The 17,954-nt window shown below is 41.9% G+C and overlaps 1 protein-coding gene across 1 annotated transcript in view; it reads right to left on the bottom strand.

Moving 5' to 3' along the window:
- The window catches only part of PRKCI (protein kinase C iota), an 85,399-nt gene extending 80,760 nt beyond the window's left edge, over positions 1–4,639 (bottom strand). The window contains exon 1 of the mRNA XM_031009716.3: positions 4,202–4,639. Coding sequence (XP_030865576.1) covers positions 4,202–4,302 — 101 coding nt within the window. The 5' untranslated portion in view covers positions 4,303–4,639. The remainder of the gene's footprint in view (positions 1–4,201) is intronic.
- Between the last annotated feature and the right edge of the window lie 13,315 nt (positions 4,640–17,954).

Below are 17,954 nucleotides of genomic sequence, written 5' to 3'. Positions count from 1 at the left end.
ATTTTCTCATTCAAATTTCTGAGGGTTTTTTGTGTTTAGTTTGGGTTTTTTGGCACCAGGCTAGCATGCTCTATTTTTTTCTCTCTTTGGCCAAGCTACGGATCAGCTGCCCTAGGAGTAGGTGCCATGGCTGAAGCTCTAAGACCAATTAGCTAACATCCCCCCAACCCTCAAGATACCTCTTGTATTTCCTCAGAACCATTACTAAAGTATATTGCTAAAATAATCTTGCACTTCTTTCAAAAACAAGTCTTGCCAAGACTTGTTCACAGTAAGAAAAATCCTACATACTTCTTCACTGAAGCAGCTATTCCAAATATGCAAAGAGTTAATCTTTTATTTCTAGATGTGCACAGAAGGAATCCTCTGTATTGTTATTACTACTTGACAGCAGCGGTTTAAAAAGAACTTTTACAAGCTTTCTGCAAAAATTTCCATACATATATAATGTAAAGAAATGAGCAGTCCAGATGTTGCCTTCTTAAAGTCTATCCCATAATAGCAAGTAATTTTATATAAGGATAAGCACATACATTGACAGTTTATCACTAATTAATGAAACCTGTTTCTCTTCCTCCAAACTACTAGCACTAGGTAATGATTGAAGGCCCCTCACTGAAAAGCTTCCTTGCTAGGAAAAGACGGGTGCAGGCCATGAGAAAGGCATCTAAGTAAGATGCGGTGTCCAATAAAATCGAATTTTCAGTGCTATTAATCTCTTGCTTAAAAACTAGATGTAAATTGGCTGGGCAAGATGGCTCATGCCTGTAATCCCAGCACTTTGGGAGACCGAGGTGGGTGGATCACTTGAGGTCAGGAGTTGGGAGACCAACCTGGCCAACATGGTGAAAACCCGTCTCTACTAAAATACAAAAATTAGCTGGGCGTGGTAGTGGGCGCCTGTAGTCCCACCTACTCGGGAGGCAGCCGCAGGAGAATCCCTTGAACCTGGGAGGCGGAGGTTGCAATGAGCCGAGATCACGCCACTGCACTCCAGCTCAGGCGACAGAGCGAGACTCCATCTCCAAAAAAATAAATAAATAAAATAAAATAAAATAAAAATTAGAAAAAAATTAAATGTTATTAGATCTAGAGAGATTACACGTTTTCACTGAGATCAAGCTTAACAGAATAATAACACTATACACATCTTTGAAAAGAGAGGGCAATTTTTTCCACTAAAAAAATGCTGGCTATTAAATGAGTCAACATTCACTGGAAAGAAATATTGTTAGAAAAGGGTAGTGGAGCCAGGTACAGTGGCTCACACCTGTAATCCCAGCACTTTGAGAGGCTGAGGCAGGAGGATCACTTGAGCCCAGGAGTTTGAGATTAGCCTGGGCAACACGGTGAGACCTTGTCTCTATTTAAAAAAAAAAAAAAAAAAAAAAAGAAAAGAAAAGGGTAGAGGGATAGAGGAAATGCTATGTAATAATGGCCCTTCAGAAGACTGGAGAGAAAAGAAAACTTTTTCAAATGCAGAATGTTCTCACATTTCTTGGTATAAAGGAAGGATTTTCTATTTTAAAATCAGGTAGGTGTTCTAGTTAGCCAACCTGTTTATTAACTATCCTTGTCCGTGACTCATTTTAGCTTCATCTATATTAATGAGCAGCTGACTATGTAATACCACAATCATCAGTTTAGACTATACAAACGCATAATCTTAACATCTAATTTCAGAGGACAGGAATTTGGTACAATTTAGAGTGCTGATATTGTCTTTAAATGAGGCTTGAAATGAAGGTACCATTAGAAAGCTTTCATTGAGCAAAGACCAGTATACAATGGGCAAGAGGTTATTTGCGCCGCAGCAAAATTTCACAGATTTTAAAAGACAATGTTACCTTGAATGTCTTGGAAAAATTGTAGTCAAACACTAAAGAAGCTGTATGTCCTTATTCTCTTCTTTTTAATAACTGGAGCAATAAGCCAAGATAATTTGCTATCTAAATCCATGAAGTACAGCAAGACTTTGATTTCTTCTCAAAGGAGTTTACAATGATTTTCATTTACTAACTGGGCCTATTTACATGTGTCAAACTAATACAAATGGGAAAATAGAAGCACTAATTTCTTACCTTTCATAGACTCATTGGAGAAGATGATCTCACTTAATAAGAATTTATTGAAAGCCTTAGGGCCAGGCGCAGTGGCTCATGCCTGTAATCCCAGCAATTTGGGAAGCCAAGGCGAGCCCCTAATTTGAGGCCAGGGGTTCAAGACATGCCTGGCCAATATGGCGAAACCCCGTCTCTACTAAAAATACAAAAATTAGCCGGGTGTGGTGGCGCATGCCTGTAATCCCAGCTACTCAGGAGGCTGAGGCAGGCGAATTGCTTGAACCCGGGAGGCGGAGAATGCAGTGAGCCGAGATTGTGCCACTGCACTCCAGCATGGGTAACAGAGTAAGACCCTGTCTCAAAAACAAACAAACAAAAATAAAATAAAAGAATAAAGTGAAACATCTCATTCACCAAATTACAGGTAAGGGTTTAAAAAAAAAAAAAAAGCAAAGGAAGCTTTTTTCTCACCTTGCAAAGTTCATGGCTGACCATCCTCAAGTCAAAACAGCTCTTGTGACAACTACAAACTTTAAAAAATATCCACATGTTTCTTGGTACTGATTTAAAATCAAAACCTCCTTAATCAGTTTTACCTGCTTAAACACAAAGTTATCATACTGTCCAACATAACTCCAATAAACTACTCCTGCATACAGTCAAGCTAATAATAAACAGAGGCCAGAGGCTTCATGGCAGCAAATTTAAAAGTCCTTACATCAAGGACAAAAAACCAAACACCGCATGTTCTCACTCACAGATGGGAATTGAACAATGAGAACACATGGACACAGGAAGGGGAACATCACACTTCTGGGGACTGTTGTGGGGTGGGGGGAGGGGGGAGGGATACCATTAGGAGATATATCTAATGTAAATGACGAGTTAATGGGTGCAGCACACCAGTATGGCACATGTATACATATGTAACTAACCTGCACATTGTGCACATGTACCCTAAAACTTAAAGTATAATAAAAAAAAAAAAAAGTCCTCACATCAAATCAATACAACATTTAGGGGCTTAGATTTTCTTTGAAATCAAAACAAGAGAGGCAGTTTGAGAGTTTGCTATCTTCACTGATCCTCTCAGGAATGTAAAAGTATGCATTGCAATTTCAACCTAGCACTGCTTGAGTTTTTTAAAGCAATTTACTTCTACCTGGACAAGCAGTAAGGCAAGCCAAAGTAGCTGGGTTTTCTGTGACTTCTCAGTCTCCAACCTTTATGGTCACACTAACATTTCATGTTTCTAATGCTCCCAAACATAATTATCTCAAAAAAAAAATTCAAACCACAACTGAATTTAAAGGAAGGGGGGCACTTTGCGTCACTGATAGAAAATGATTTAACACAATGAACTTAGAACTGGGTTTTTTTCTTGTAACCATAGCAAGGGAGTGAAGATCAGAGAATTTAAAACTGTAACTAGGCTAGTCTCCTCACCTTGCAGTATCTCACCCTATCGGGTAGTCGTTGAAACAACACTGAGAAAGAAAGGCTCACAAAATTTTGATTTACACACATGCAACTTAATCTTGACGACACGTAAGTACCCACTGCACGTCCCTGAAAACGCATCGACTTGATTCTTAAATACAACCCCTATGTCTAATATACTGGCAGTGCAGATACACTACGTGAACACAACGGGGATGAAGGTATATCTAAGAGAACCAGAGGCGTTAGGCCTGCTGGTAATCAAAACGGCCAGCTAACTGAAGAAGTCCCGTTTTCTATCCCCACAGCAAACTGAGTTAACTAAGGCATCACTTGGAATCCTCAACTCGCAACCCCAAATACACCCAGACTTAAGGATGCAAGGCCCCTACAAAGCTCTCAGGAGGCGAGTCTCTCGTCCACACCAGGTGCACCTACTCTAACCCTAGCTTCCTCCTCGGACCCTACTCTGGCCCCTTGGCCCCCCGCACCGCCATACCTGGGGGCGCCCCCAGTACTGCATCCCCTTGCTTCGCCCCCACCCCTATCACTTCGTCACTCATCCTGAGTCACCGGAGCCGCCCGCCCGCCCAGCCCAATCCGCCCACAACACCTCCAGCCCCTCACCCTCCCCTCCTCCACGCAGAGTGGAGCCGGCCTGTCCCCTCCCGCCCACCGCCCTGCCCCAGGACACTCACCCGCGGTAGTAGGCTTTCACCCGGACCTGGTGGGAATGGTCCCCGCTGCCGCCGCCTGCGACCGTGTGGGACATGGTGCTGCTGTCCCTCTGGGTCGGCATCTCCTCACTCCCCCGCCTCAACGCTGGAGGCCGGGGGTGCGGGGGGGCGCTTCGGGCGCCGTGGGGGACTCCGCCGCCTGCGCTTGTCGGAGAACCGCGGCCGTCCGCCCACCTACCTGCCCACCGCGCCCGCAGCGCCGACCCAAGGGTCGCCTCGCCGGAGCAGCCGGAACCGCGCGGCTCCTCCTACTGCTCGTAGGCGCCGCCGCCTCTACAGCCGCCCGGGCCCAAGACACCTCCTGCGTCGGTCCCTCCCACTTCGCTCGCTCCAAAGGCCCACATTCCGGGGTAGGGCGGGCGCAACCATCCAGCCAGCTCAAGGAGCCTCAATGCCGGGCTGAACCATCCTTACGGGGGCAGAGAAAGGGGACAGAGGGAATGGGAGACGCTGATCATGGCATCAAACACCCCGGGAGGGGTGCTTTCACGCGAGCTGTGAAAGAGACAATGACCAGCTCTAGATCACTAAAGTCTCTTCCCTGCAGGGACAATGGTAGGGACAAATTCTACGACACCTCACCCTAGCCTCGCAACTTGGTCACGTCTGCGGTCGGCCGACTTGGCACCCGGGATAGATTTGCGTGCAGGTTTCTGGGATTTGGAGTCCTCATGGGATTCTGGGACTTGAGGTTCCTTGCGCGTAGGGTGCCGCGCCTTCCCGCTGGTGAAGTCTGTCTCTCCAGCGTGCTCCTTGGAGCTGTCGGGGTGGAAAACCTGGATCCAGCTTGGGCATCTGAAGGTCCTGGAAATGACTGGGCTTCCTCACGTTCTAGACTTTATTAACTGATGAAGTCTCCCTTCTTCTAATTGCATAAATCGTCTGAATTATACATGTCTTTTGGGGGAACAAGAATTTGGTTACCTGCTCAGCATAACCTCTTTTATGGAAATAATTTAATAACATATGTAACAAATATAATAAAGGAAGAAACTCAACCAGAAGATATGATGAAAAACCGATTTTTCTTCTTTGGGGGCCCCCATATCTAGGCCCTTGCAGACTGCCCTTGCATGGAACAAGAGCACAATGAATACTTACCCAATCAAGTCAGTCAATCCAAGAGCATTTCATTCTGTAAAAACTGGCTTACCAAAGATTAGAAAGAATCGTCCTTGGCCGGGAGCGGTGTCTCAAGCCTGTAATCCCAGCACTTTGGGAGGCCGAGGCGGGCGGATCACAAGGTCAGGAGATCGAGACCATCCTGGCTAACATGGTGAAACCCCATCTCTACTAAAAACACAAAAAATTAGCCGGGCGTGGTGGCGGGCGCCTGTAGTTCCAGCTACTCGGGAGGCTAAGGCAGGAGAATGGCGTGAACCAGGGAGGCGGAGGTTGCAGTGAGCCAAGATTGTGCCACTGCACTCCAGCCTGGGCGACGGAGCAAGACTCTGTCTCAAAAAAAAAAAAAAAAAAAAAAAAGAATCGCTCTTGTAACCTAGTCTTTGACTTTCCTAGGATCTTGGCTCTGACACATAATATACACTGTAACTACAGGTAGCATGAATCCAGCCCCTGCAGCAGTCCTGGTGCTGAAAGAGTTGGAATAATCAAAGAAATAGCTTTCTTTACGATGATAAAATAAGCTTGGGGGACTGAGTCATCAGTTATGTGTGACACTTCAGCGTGGTACGACATCCTCCAACTGCTACAGACTTGGATTATATACTCTTACTAAAAATTCCCCTTGAGTCAGGCAAAGTGCTACATGCCTGTAGTCCCAGCCTTTGAGAGGCTGAGGCTGGAGGATCACTTGAGCCCAGGAGTTCAAGGCCAGCCTGAGAAACATGGTGAGACCCCATCTCTTAAACAAACAAACAAACAAAAAAATCCCATTGAAAAACTTGGTATCAGGTTTTTCAGCAATTGGAGACCTGCATCAGCAAGTTTAATACGGAGCGATTAATTATGGAATATATTATAAAATATACGGGCACCTGTAATCCCAGCTACTCCGGAGGCTGAGGCACGAGAATCGCTGAAACCCAGAAGGCAGAGGTTGCAGTGAGCCTCTGAGACTGCACCACTGCACTCCAGCGAGACTCTGTCCCTGGGCAACACAATGCACAGTGAGATCCCGTCTCATTTTTTTAAAAAAAGATAATTCACATGCCATACAATTTACTCATTTAAAGTGTACAATTTGATAGTTTTAAGTATCTTCACAAAGTTTTGCAACCATCACCTCTACCTAAATCCAGAGTATTTTCAGCACCCTGAAAGTAACTGCATATCCATTAGCAGTTACTCCCCACTCTCCTCAACCTCTGGCAACCAATAATATATTTTCTGTTGCTGTGAATTTTTCTATTCTGAACATCGCTAGTAGCTGGGACTACAGGCATGTGCCACCACACCCGGCTAAATTTTGTGTTTTTTGTAGCGCCGGGGTTTTGCCATGTTGTCCAGGCTGGTCTCAATCTCCTGGACTGAAGCCATCTGCCTGCCTCAGCCTCCCAAAGTGCTGAGATTACAGGTGTAAGCCACCATACCCAGTGAAGGTTTCAGTTTTTTTTAATGTCCTTGCCAATACTTGTTTTTTTTCCCATCTTCTTTATCATAACCATCCTAGTGGTTGTGAAGTGGTATCTCATTACAGTTTTGATGTGCATCTCCCTAATGACTAATGATGTTGGGGTATGTTTTCGTGTTTTTATTGGCCATTTATATATCCTCTTGGAGAACTATCTATTCAGATCCTTTAATCATTTTTAAATTGGGTTGTCTTTTTTCATTGAGTTGTAAGAGTTCTCTCTTTTCTTTTTTTTTTCTTCAAGACAAGATCTTGCTCTGTTGCACAGACTGGAGCGCATGGCATGATCACAGCTCTCCAACTCCTGGGCTCAAGCGATCCTCCCACTTCAGCCTACTGAGTAGCTAGGCCCATAGGCATATGCCACCACACCCAGCTAATTTGTTTTTCTCGTTTTTGTAGAGACTAGGTCTTCCTATAATGTCAAGGCTGATCTTCAACTCCTGGGCTCAAGTGATCTTCCCACCTTGACTTCCCAAAGTGCTAAGATTACAGGTGTGAGCCACCGTGCCTGGCCAGACCTCTTTATATATTCTGGAAATACATCTCTTATTAGATTATTTGCAAATATTTTCTCCCACTCTGTGCATTATCTTTTCATTTTTTTAATCTTTTCATATTTTTGATGGTATTATTTGCAGCATAAAAATTTTTAATTTTGACGAGGTCTAATTTATTTTGTTGTTGTCACGTATGGTTTTTGTTTGTTTTACTGTGTGCCAGACTATATGTTATTTATGTTTTTAGTGTCGTGTCTAAGAGGGCTTTGTGTAATCTAAGATCATGAAGATTTACACCTATATTTCCTTCTAGAAGTTTTATAGTTTAAACTCTTACTTTTTAGCTTATGATCCATTTTGGGTTAATTTTTGTGTCTAATGTAAGTGGTCCAAATTGATTTCTTTGCATGTGGATATTCAGTTATCCCACCATCATTTGTTGAAAAGACTTTTTTTCTCCCATTTAATTGTTTGCACCATTGTCAAAAATCAAATGACCAAAATTTAAGGGTTTATTCCTGGATTTTAAATTCTATTCTATTGATTGATCTGTCTATCCTTCGACAATAATCACAGTGTCTTCATTACTGTAGTTTTTTAGTAACTTTTAAAACAAGGAAGTCTGAGTCTTACAACTTTTTTTTTTTTCAAGAGTGTCTTGGCTATTCTGGATCCGTTACATTTTCATGTGAATTTTAGGATCACCTTGTCAATTTCTTTAAGAAAGCCAGCTGAGATTTTGATAACGATTGCCTTGAATCTGTGAATCAGTTTGTGTGGTTTTTGTCATGTTAACAGTATTAAACCTTCCAATCCATGAACATGGGATAACTTTTCATTTATTTAGGCAGCTTTAATTGCTTTCCCATTTTCAGAGTATACATTTTGCACTTCTTTTACTCTTATTTTATTCTTTATAATGCTATTGTAAACAAATTGTTTTCTTAGTTTCCTTTTTGAATTATTCACTTCTACTATATAGAAATGCAGTTGATTTTTGCATATTGTTGATATTGTATTGCAGAACTTGTTTATTAGGTGAATTCCTTAGGATTTCCTGCATATAAGACTGTCATTTTTTTTTTTTTTTTTTTTTTTTTTTTTTTGAGACGGAGTCTCGCTCTGTTGCCCAGGCTGGAGTGCAGTGGCACGATCTGGGCTGACTACAAGCTCCGCCTCCCAGGCTCATGCCAGTCTCCTGCCTCAGCCTCCTGAGTAGCTGGGACTAGAGGCACTTGCCACCATGCCCAGCTAATTTTTTGTATTTTTAGTAGAGACAGGGTTTCACTGTGTTAGCCAGGATGGTCTCAATCTCCTGACCTTGTGATCCACCCGCCTCGGCCTCCCAAAGTGCTGGGATTACAGGCGTGAGCCACTGCGACCAGCCAAGACTGTCATTTTAAAATACAGATTAAAAAATAAATAAAATGAGGCCGGGTGTGGTGGCTCATGCCTGTAATCCCAGCACCTTGGGAGGCCGAGGCGGGCAGATCACGAGGTCAGGAGTTGGAGACCCTCCTGGCCAACGCAGTGAAACCCCGTCTCTACTAAAAAAAATACAGAAAATTATCCGGGTGTGGTGGTGGGCACCTGTAGTCCCAGCTACTCAGGAGGCTGAGGCAGGAGAATGGCGTGAACCCAGGAGGCAGAGCTTGCAGTGAGCCGAGATCGCACCACTGCACTCCAGCCTGGGCAACAGAGCAAGACTCTGTCTCAAAAAAAATAAAATAAAATAAAATACAGATAGATTTACATTATCCTCTTCAATCTGGATGCCTTTTATTTCTTTTTCTTACCTGATCATATTAGCTAGAACCTCCACTACCAAGATAAATAGAAGAAGAGGCTGGGTGCAGTAGCTCATGCCTGTAATCCCAGCACTTTGGGAGGCCAAGGCAGGTGGATCACTTGAGCCTAGGAGTTTGAGACCAGCCTGGACAACATAGTGAAACCCCACCTCTATTAAAAATAAAAACAAGGCCAGGTGCGGTGGCTCACGCCTGTAATCCCAGCACTTTGGGAGGCCGAGGCAGGTGGATCATGAGGTCAGGAGATCGAGACCATATTGGCTATCGCGGTGAAACCCTGTCTCTACTAAAACACAAAAAATTAGCCAGGTGTGGTGGCGGGCACCTGTTAGTCCCAGCTACTCGGGAGGCTGAGGCAGGAGAATGGCATGAACCTGGGAGGCGGAGCTTGCAGTGAGCCCAGATCGCGCCACTGCACCCCAGCCTGGGTGACACAGCGAGACTCCGTCTCAAAAATATAATAATAAAAATAAAAATAAATAATAAAAATAAAAACAAATTAGCCAGTTATGGTGGTAGATGCGTGGTAGATGCCTGTAGTCTCAGCTACTCAGGAGGCTGAGGTGGAAGGAATGCTTGAGACTAGGAGGTGGAGGTTGCACTGAGCCAAGATTGTGCCACTGCACTCCAGCCTGAGCAACAGAGTGAGACCCTGTCTCAAAAAAATAAATAAATAAATAGAAGAAGAAGTGTGGACATTCTTGTCTTGTTCCCAGTCTTACATGCATAGCTTTTAGTCTTTCACCATTAAGTGTTATGATGATTGCTCTAGGTTTTTTGTGTGTGTCCTTTATCACATTGAGTGTCAGTCTATTCCTAGTTTGCTGTTTTTATTATGAAAGGGTGTTGAGTTTTGTTGAGTGTTTTTCCTATGTCCATTGAGATAATCATGTGGTTTTGTTTCTTATTGTGTGATATGGTGTGTTACATTAATTGATTTTTGGAGATAAGCCAACCTTGCATTCCTGGAACAAATTCCATTTTGTTATAGTGTATAATTTTTTTATATGTTGCTGGATTCAGTTTCCTAATATTTTGGCGAGAAATTTTACCTCTATACTCATAACAGATACTGGTTATTGTTCTGTAGCTTTTGTTTTTCTTGTGATGACTTTGGTTTTGGTTATCAGGGTAACTATCCTTATAGAATTAGTTGGAAAGTAATCCCTCTTCTTATGTTATTTGGAATAGTTTGTGAAGAATTAGTATTAATTCTTATTTGAATTTTTAAGAAAATTCACTAGTGAAGCCATCCAGTTCTCACTTTTCTTTGTTAAGAAGATCTTGGCCAGGCCCAGTGGCTCATGCCTGTAATCCCAGCACTTTGGGAAGCTGAGGCAGGCAGATCTCGAGGTCAGGATATCAAGACCATCCTGGCCAACATGGTGAAAACTCGTCTCTACTAAAATACAAAAAATTAGCCAGGCGTGGTGGCACGCACCTGCAGTCCTAGCTACTCTGTAGGCTGAGGCAGGGGAATCCCTTGAACCCAGGAGGCAGAGGTTGCAGTGAGCCAAGATCGTGCCACTGCACTGCAGCCTGGCGACAGAGCAAGACTCCGTCTCAAAAAAGAAAAAAGAAAAAAGAAAAAAGAAGATCTTAAACACTTCGGGAGGCTGAAGTGGGAGGATGGCTTAAGCCCAGAAGTTGAAGACCATCTTAGATAATATAATGTGACCTCATCTCTACTAATAATTTAAACAATTAGCAGGTGTGGTGGCACCTGCCTGTGGTCCCAGCTACTCAGGAGGCTGAGGCTGGAGGATCTCTTGAACCCAGGCAGTCAAGGGTGCAGTAAGCTGTGATCACACCACTGTACTCCAGCCTTGGAAACAGAACGAAAGCCTGTCTCAAAAAAATAATAATAATAAGTTACTGATTCAATTGCTTTTTTGTTATAGGTTTATTCAGATTTTCTATTTTTTTCTTGAGTCAGTTTTGGTAGATTGTATCTTTCTAGGAATTGGCCCATTTCATTTATTAATTTCTTCATATATAATTGTTTATAGTATTCTTTAAAATTAGAATTTAATAATTCTTAATAATTCTTTTTATTTCTGTGAAGTTGGTAGTTATGTTCCCTCTTTCTTTGCTGATTTTAGTAATTTGGTCTTCTTTTTTTTCTTGGTGAGTTAAAATTTATCAACTTTGTTGATCTTTCAAAGACCAATTTTTGGTTTTGTTGATTTTTCTCTATTATTTTCTGTTCTCTATTTTATTAATTTTTGCTCTAATTGTTGTTATTTATTTACTTCTTGTTGCTTTAGGTTTACTTTGTCCTTCTTTTTCCAGTTTATTAAGATGGAAGTTTAAGTTACTGATTTGAGATCTTTCTTCTGTTTTAATATAGGTGTTTATAGCTATCAAAAGAAATACTCCAAACACTTCTTTAATTGCATCTCATAAATTTTGGTATGCTGTTTTTGCATTTTCATCCATTTCTTAGTATTTTCCATTTTCCCTTGTGATTTTGTCTTTTTATAAGTGTGTTGCTTAATATGCACATATTTTTGAATATCCCAAATTTCCTTCTGTTATCAATGTCTAATTTCATTTTGTTGTGCTCAGAGGACATGCTTTGTATAATTTCAATTATTTTAACTTTATTGAACCTTATTTTATGTCTAGCATATGGTCTTCTGGGAGAATGTTCCACATGCAATTGAGAAGAATGTGTATTCAGTTGTTAATAGGTAGAGTTTTCTACAGATATCTGTTATTAATAAATGTAGTTTATCTTGTTGTTCAAGTCTTCTATATCTTAGTTGGCCTACTGCCTAGTCATACTATTTAGTATTGAAAGTAGGATATTGCAGTATCCAACCATAATTGTTGAAGAGTCTATTTCTCCTTTCAATTCTGTTAGTTTTGTTTCATTTATTTTAGGGCTGTGCTGTTAGGGGCATATGTGTTTATGACTGTTATATATTAATACTTTGGAATTAACCCTTTTTTCATTATAAAATGTCCCAATTTATTTCTAGTAATCTTTCTGTCTTTTTTGTTTTTATTTTATTTAGAGATAGGGTCTCACTATGATGCTTAGGCTGGAGTGCAGTGGCTAGTCACAGATGCACTCATAGCACACTACAGTCTTGAACTTCTTGACTCAAGCAATCCTCCCACCACAGCCTCCTGAGTAGTGGGGACTACAGGTGCATTCCACCACACCTAGCTAACATTTTTTGTTTTAAAGTCTATCTTTTCTGATAGTAATATAGACATTGCAGCTCCCTTAAGGTTGCTGTTTAGATGGCATATCTTTTTTTTTTTTTTTGAGATGGAGTCTCATTCTGTTGCCCAGGCTGGAGCGCAATGGCATGATCTCGGCTCACTGCAACCTCCACCTCCTGGGTTCATGCGATTCTCCTGCCTTAGCCTCTTGAGTAGCTAGGATTACAGGCACGCACCACCATGCCTGGCTAATTTTTGTATATGTAGTAGAGACGGGGTTTCGCCATGTTGGCCAGGGTGGTCTCAAACTCCTGACCTCAGGTGATGCACCTGCCTTAGCCTCTCAAAGTGCTGGGATTACAGATGTGAGCCACTGCGCCCAGCTGGTATATCTTTAAAAAAAAATTTTTAACTTACCATCTGTTTGCGTCTTTAAATCTAAAGTGTATATCCTGTATATATAATATCACATAGTTGGAACTTGTTTTGTTATCCAGTCTGACAATCTCCATCTTTGATTAAGTTATTTAACTTGGCCAAGTGTGGTGGTTCATGCCTGTAATCCCAGCACTTTGGGAGGTCGAGGCGGGTGGATCATTTCAGGTCAGGAGTTCAAGACCAGCCTGGCCAACATGGAGAAACCCCGTCTCTACTAAAAATACAAAGATTAGTCGGGCGTGGTGGCATATGCCTGTAATCCCAGCTACTCGGGAGGCTGAGGCAAGAGAATCACTTGAACCTGGGAGGCAGAGGTTGCGGTGAGCCGAGATCATGCCACTGCACTCCGGTCTGGGCGACCGAGTGAGACCCTGTCTCAAAAAAACAAATAAACAAACAAAAAAAGTTATTTGGCTGAGTGCAAGTGGCTCACACCTGTAATCCCAGCACTTTGGGAGGCCGAGGCGGGGGGATCACCTGAGGTCAGGAGTTCGAGACCAGCTTGGCCAATATTGTGAAACCCCTCTACTAAAAATACAAAAATCAGCCTGGTGTGGTGGCAGCCACCTGTAATCCCAGCTACTCAGGAGGCTGAGGCAGGAGAATCACTTGAACCTGGGAGGCAGAGGTTGCAGTGAGCCGAGACTGCACCACTGCATTCCAGCCTGGGCGATAAGAGCGAAATTCCATCTTAAAAAAAAAAGTTATTTAATTCATTTAATTTTTATGTTATTTATGTGACTGGAATTTCATCTACCATTTTACTCTTTGTTTTCTATGTCTCATGTGTTTTTTGTTCCTCTGTTACTCTGTACTGCTTCCCTTTGCATTAAGTGAATATTTTCTGGTGGATGATTTTAATACCTTCAATGACTTTCTGAATATACATATTTTGAGTTATTTTCTTAGTAACTGCTCTAGGGCTTAGATTATACTTTTTTTTTTTTTTTTTTTTTAGACAGAGTCTTGCTTTGTTGCCTAGGCTGGAGTGCAGTGCCACGATCTCGGCTCACTGCAACTTCCACCTCCTAGGTTCACGCCATTCTCCTGCCTCAGCCTCCCGAGTAGCTGGGACTACAGGTGCCCACCACCACGCCCGGCTAATTTTTTGTATTTTTTAGTAGAGATTGGGTTTCACTGTGTTAGCCAGGATGGTCTCGATCTCCTGACCTCGTGATCCGCCCGCCTAAGCCTCCCAAGGTGCTGGGATTACAGGCGTGAGCCACTGCGCCGGCCCTAGATTATACTTTTTAAACGTATCAGGATCTACCTCAAATGTATGCTAATTAATCCCAATGAGATATAGAAACATTACTTCTATATAATTATTCCTCCCTCCCATATTGCTAATATTTTTGTAATATATATTACATATGTATGTTACAAACCAGTTGTTATAATTATTTATGTAATTTTATGTATTTTAAAGAAGCTAAGACAAGACAAGAAAGCAAGCATATATTTATAAAGCCTGTTATGTTAACCTTTTTATTCACCATTTCCAGTTCTCTTCATTTCTTTTTGTAGATTGGTTACCATCTGGTATTATTTCCTTACTTCAGTACAGCTTTATTCCTACCTACCTTCTCTGTGAAGTTATTGTCAAATATATCACATACCTATATGTTACAGATCCAAAAATACAATTATATTCATACAATTGAATGAGTTAAGGAAAGAAAGGAGAAAAAATTTGTAATTATACACACTCTTATAATTATTTACATAATTACTTTTATCATTTTTTTTTCTTTTTCCATGTAGATTTGATTTACCATCTGGGGTAACTTGCTTTCAGCTTGAAGAACTTCCTTTCATGTTCTTATAAGGCGTTTTAGCTCACAGCAAGTTCTCTTAGTTGTTGCTTATCTGCAGATGTCTTAATTTCATCTCCATTTTAAAAATATAGTTTTGCTGAGCTGGGTGTGGTGGCTCATGCCTGTAATCGTAGTACTCTGAGAGGCCGAGGTGGGTGAATTGCCTGAGCTCAGGAGTTCGAGACTAGCCTGGGCAACACAGTGAAAGCCCGTCTCTACTTAAAAAAAAAAAAAAAATACAAAAAATTAGCCAGGCATGGTGGCGTGCACCTGTAGTCCCAGCTACTCAGGAGGCTGAGGCAGGAGAATCACTTGAACCCAGGCGGTGGAGCTTGCAGTGAGCCGAGATTGCACCACTGCACTCCAGCCTGGGCGACAGAGCGAGACTCCATCTCTAAAAAAATAAATAAATAAAAAATAAAAATAAATAAAAAGATAGTTTTGCTGAATACAAGATTCTTGGTCATGTTTTTTTCTTTCAGCACTTTGAAATATGTCATACCACTGCTTTCTGGCCTCCAATGTTTCTGATGAGAAGTCAGCTATTAATCTTATTAGGGTTCCCTTGTACATGAGCCATGTTTCTCTTGCTGACTTCAAGATTCTCTTTGTTTTTCAACATTTTGCTCTTGAAATGTCTGTGTTTATATGTCTTTGCATTTATCCTACTTAAGTGTTTGCTGAGTTCCTTAGATATTGGTTTACATTAAACTTTTTCATCAAATTTGGGAAGTTTTCGGCTATCATTTCTTCAGATATTTTTTGTTTCTTTTTCTCTTCTATCCTTCTGGTATCCCTTTATGCATATGTTGGTGCACATAATGGTGTCCCACATTTCCTTGATGTACTGTTCATTTTTTTCCTCCTTTTTCCCTCTCTGTTCTTCAGAATATATTCACTGATTATGTCTTCTGCTAGTTCAAATCTCATATTGAGCCCCTATAGTGAATTTTTTTTTTCGATACAGAGTTTTGCTCTTGTCACCTAGGCTGGAGTGCAGTGGCACGATCTCGGCTCACTGCAACCTCCTCCTCCTGGGTTCAGGCGATTCTCCTGCCTCAGCCTCCCAAGTAGCTGGAATTACAGGCGTCTGCCACCACGCCCAGCTAATTTTTGTATTTTTAGTAGAAACAGGGATTCACCATGTTGTCCAGGCTGGTCTCGAACTCCTGACCTCAGGTGGTCCACCAGCCTTGGCCTCCCAAAGTGTTGGGATTACAGGCATGAGCCACCACACACAGCCAAATTTTTTATTTCCATACTTTTCAACTCTAGATTTTATATTTGTTTTTTGTTTTAAACTTTCTCTTTATCAATATTCTCCATTTGATAAAACATTTTCATCAGACCTTTCTTTAATTTTTATTTATTTATTTATTTAAGATGGAGTCTTGCTCTGTTGCACAGGCTGGAGTGCAGTGATGTGATCTCAGCTCACTGCAACCTCCGTCTCCTGAGTTCAAGTGATTCTCCTGCCTCAGCCTCCCGAGTAGCTGGGATCACAGGCACCCACCACCCCGCCTGACTAATTTTTGTATGTTTTAGGAGAGACGGGGTTTCACCATCTTGACCAGGCTGGTCTCAAACTCTTGACCTCATGATCCACCCGCCTCGACCTTCCAAAGTGCTAGGATTACAGGTGTGAGCCACCATGCCCAGCCCCTTTCTTTAATTTTTAAGGCATAGTTTTCTTTAGTTCTTTGAATGTATTTATAATAACTACTTTGAAGTCCTTATCTGCTAGACCCAATATCTGTGTCCTCTCAAGGCAGTTTCTGTGTGAATGGGTCACACTTTCCTGTTTCTTTGTATGTCTTGTAATTTTTTTGTTGTACACTGTACATTTCCATTGCAGCAACTCTGGATACTGACCCCTGTCTCCAGGGCTTGTTGTCTTTGTTGTTGTTTGCTTGTTTATTTGTTTAGTGACTTGGCTAGACTAGTTCAGCAGAGTCTATGTCCCTCACAGTGTGCAGCCTCTGATGGTGCTCCTCAGAAAAGTGCAGTTTTGCAATGCACACTGTTATCCTGACTCTCTCCTCCTCCTTCCTCAGGGATGACAGTGATTTTTTGTTTTTTTTGTTTTTTTTTTTTTTTTTGACGGAGTCTTGCTCTTTCGCCCAGGCTGGATGGAGTGCAGTTGCGCGATCTCGGCTCACTGCAAGCTCCATCTCCCAGGTTCACGTCATTCTCTTGCCTCAGCCTCCCGAGTAGCTGGGACTACAGGCGCCCGCCACCACGCCCGGCTAATTTTTTGTATTTTTAGTAGAGACGGGGTTTCACCGTGTTAACCAGGATAGTCTCGATCTTCTGACCTCGTGATCCACCCGCCTCGGCCTCCCAAAGTGCTGGGATTACAGGCATGAGCCACCGCGCTCCACCAACAGTGGTTTTAACCAGGTTCTCTTTGACTTTTTTCGTCATCTCCCTGTCAAGTTTTTGGATGGTTTATCTTTGTTAATATCACTCCCAGCTGTTAGCCTCTGCTAATTACTAGCTGATTGCTCCAGTGGTTTTGACATTGTCCTGTGGCATAAATTACTCCACAGACTGATCCAACAGTCATTGTTTATTTATAATTTTCACAAGTTATGATTATTTTACTGGGGAAAATGTCTAGTGAGTTCATCATGTCTTCATTCTGGAAGTGCTCTGACATTAATTTTTAAAGTCAATATGATATAGTTAAAATAGATACAAGGCAGAAAGAATTATGCATACAAGATGATCAGGGCACAAAAATTATGTCATTTTTGGTAACAAAATACTGGAAACTCTTGTGCCATCTCTTTAGCTTAAAGAAAACAGGATTGAGTAAAAGGGTATAAAAGGAACCTTGCAGGCCAGGGGCGGTGGCTCACGCACTTTGGGAGCTGGTAATCCCAGCACTTTGGGAGCCCAAGGCAGGTGGATCAAGAGGTCAGAAGATCAAGACCATCCTGGCTAACATGGTGAAACCCCGCATCTACTAAAAATACAAAAAATTAGCTGGCCATGGTGGCGGGCGCCTGTAGTCCCAGCTACTTGGGAGGCTGAGGCAAGAGAATGGCGAACCCGGGAGGCGGAGCTTGCAGTGAGCCTAGATTGTGCCGCTGCACTCCAGCCTGGGCGACAGAGCGAGACTCTGTCTCAAAACAATAAAAAAAAAAAAAAAAGGAAACTTGCATAAGATTAATCATATCTTCAGGAAATTTGGTTTCCTTTCTACAAATTCAGCTGTTTTACCAAGAAAATAGCTAATCAGAATAGGTAGACCTGTATATTCAGTCTTAATTAGCTTTACCAGTATACCAGGCAGCGAGGATCAAATATAAAAATGTGTTTGCTATGTTCCTTATATCATCTTTAAAATTTTGCTGCTGGCTCTTTGATGACTGTTTCTTA

This window comes from Gorilla gorilla, chromosome 2 (assembly GCF_029281585.2).
Source record: "Gorilla gorilla gorilla isolate KB3781 chromosome 2, NHGRI_mGorGor1-v2.1_pri, whole genome shotgun sequence".
Classification (NCBI taxonomy): domain Eukaryota; kingdom Metazoa; phylum Chordata; class Mammalia; order Primates; family Hominidae; genus Gorilla; species Gorilla gorilla.
The sequence above is the reverse complement of the archived record's forward strand: the minus strand, read 5'-3'. Positions and strand labels throughout refer to the sequence as shown.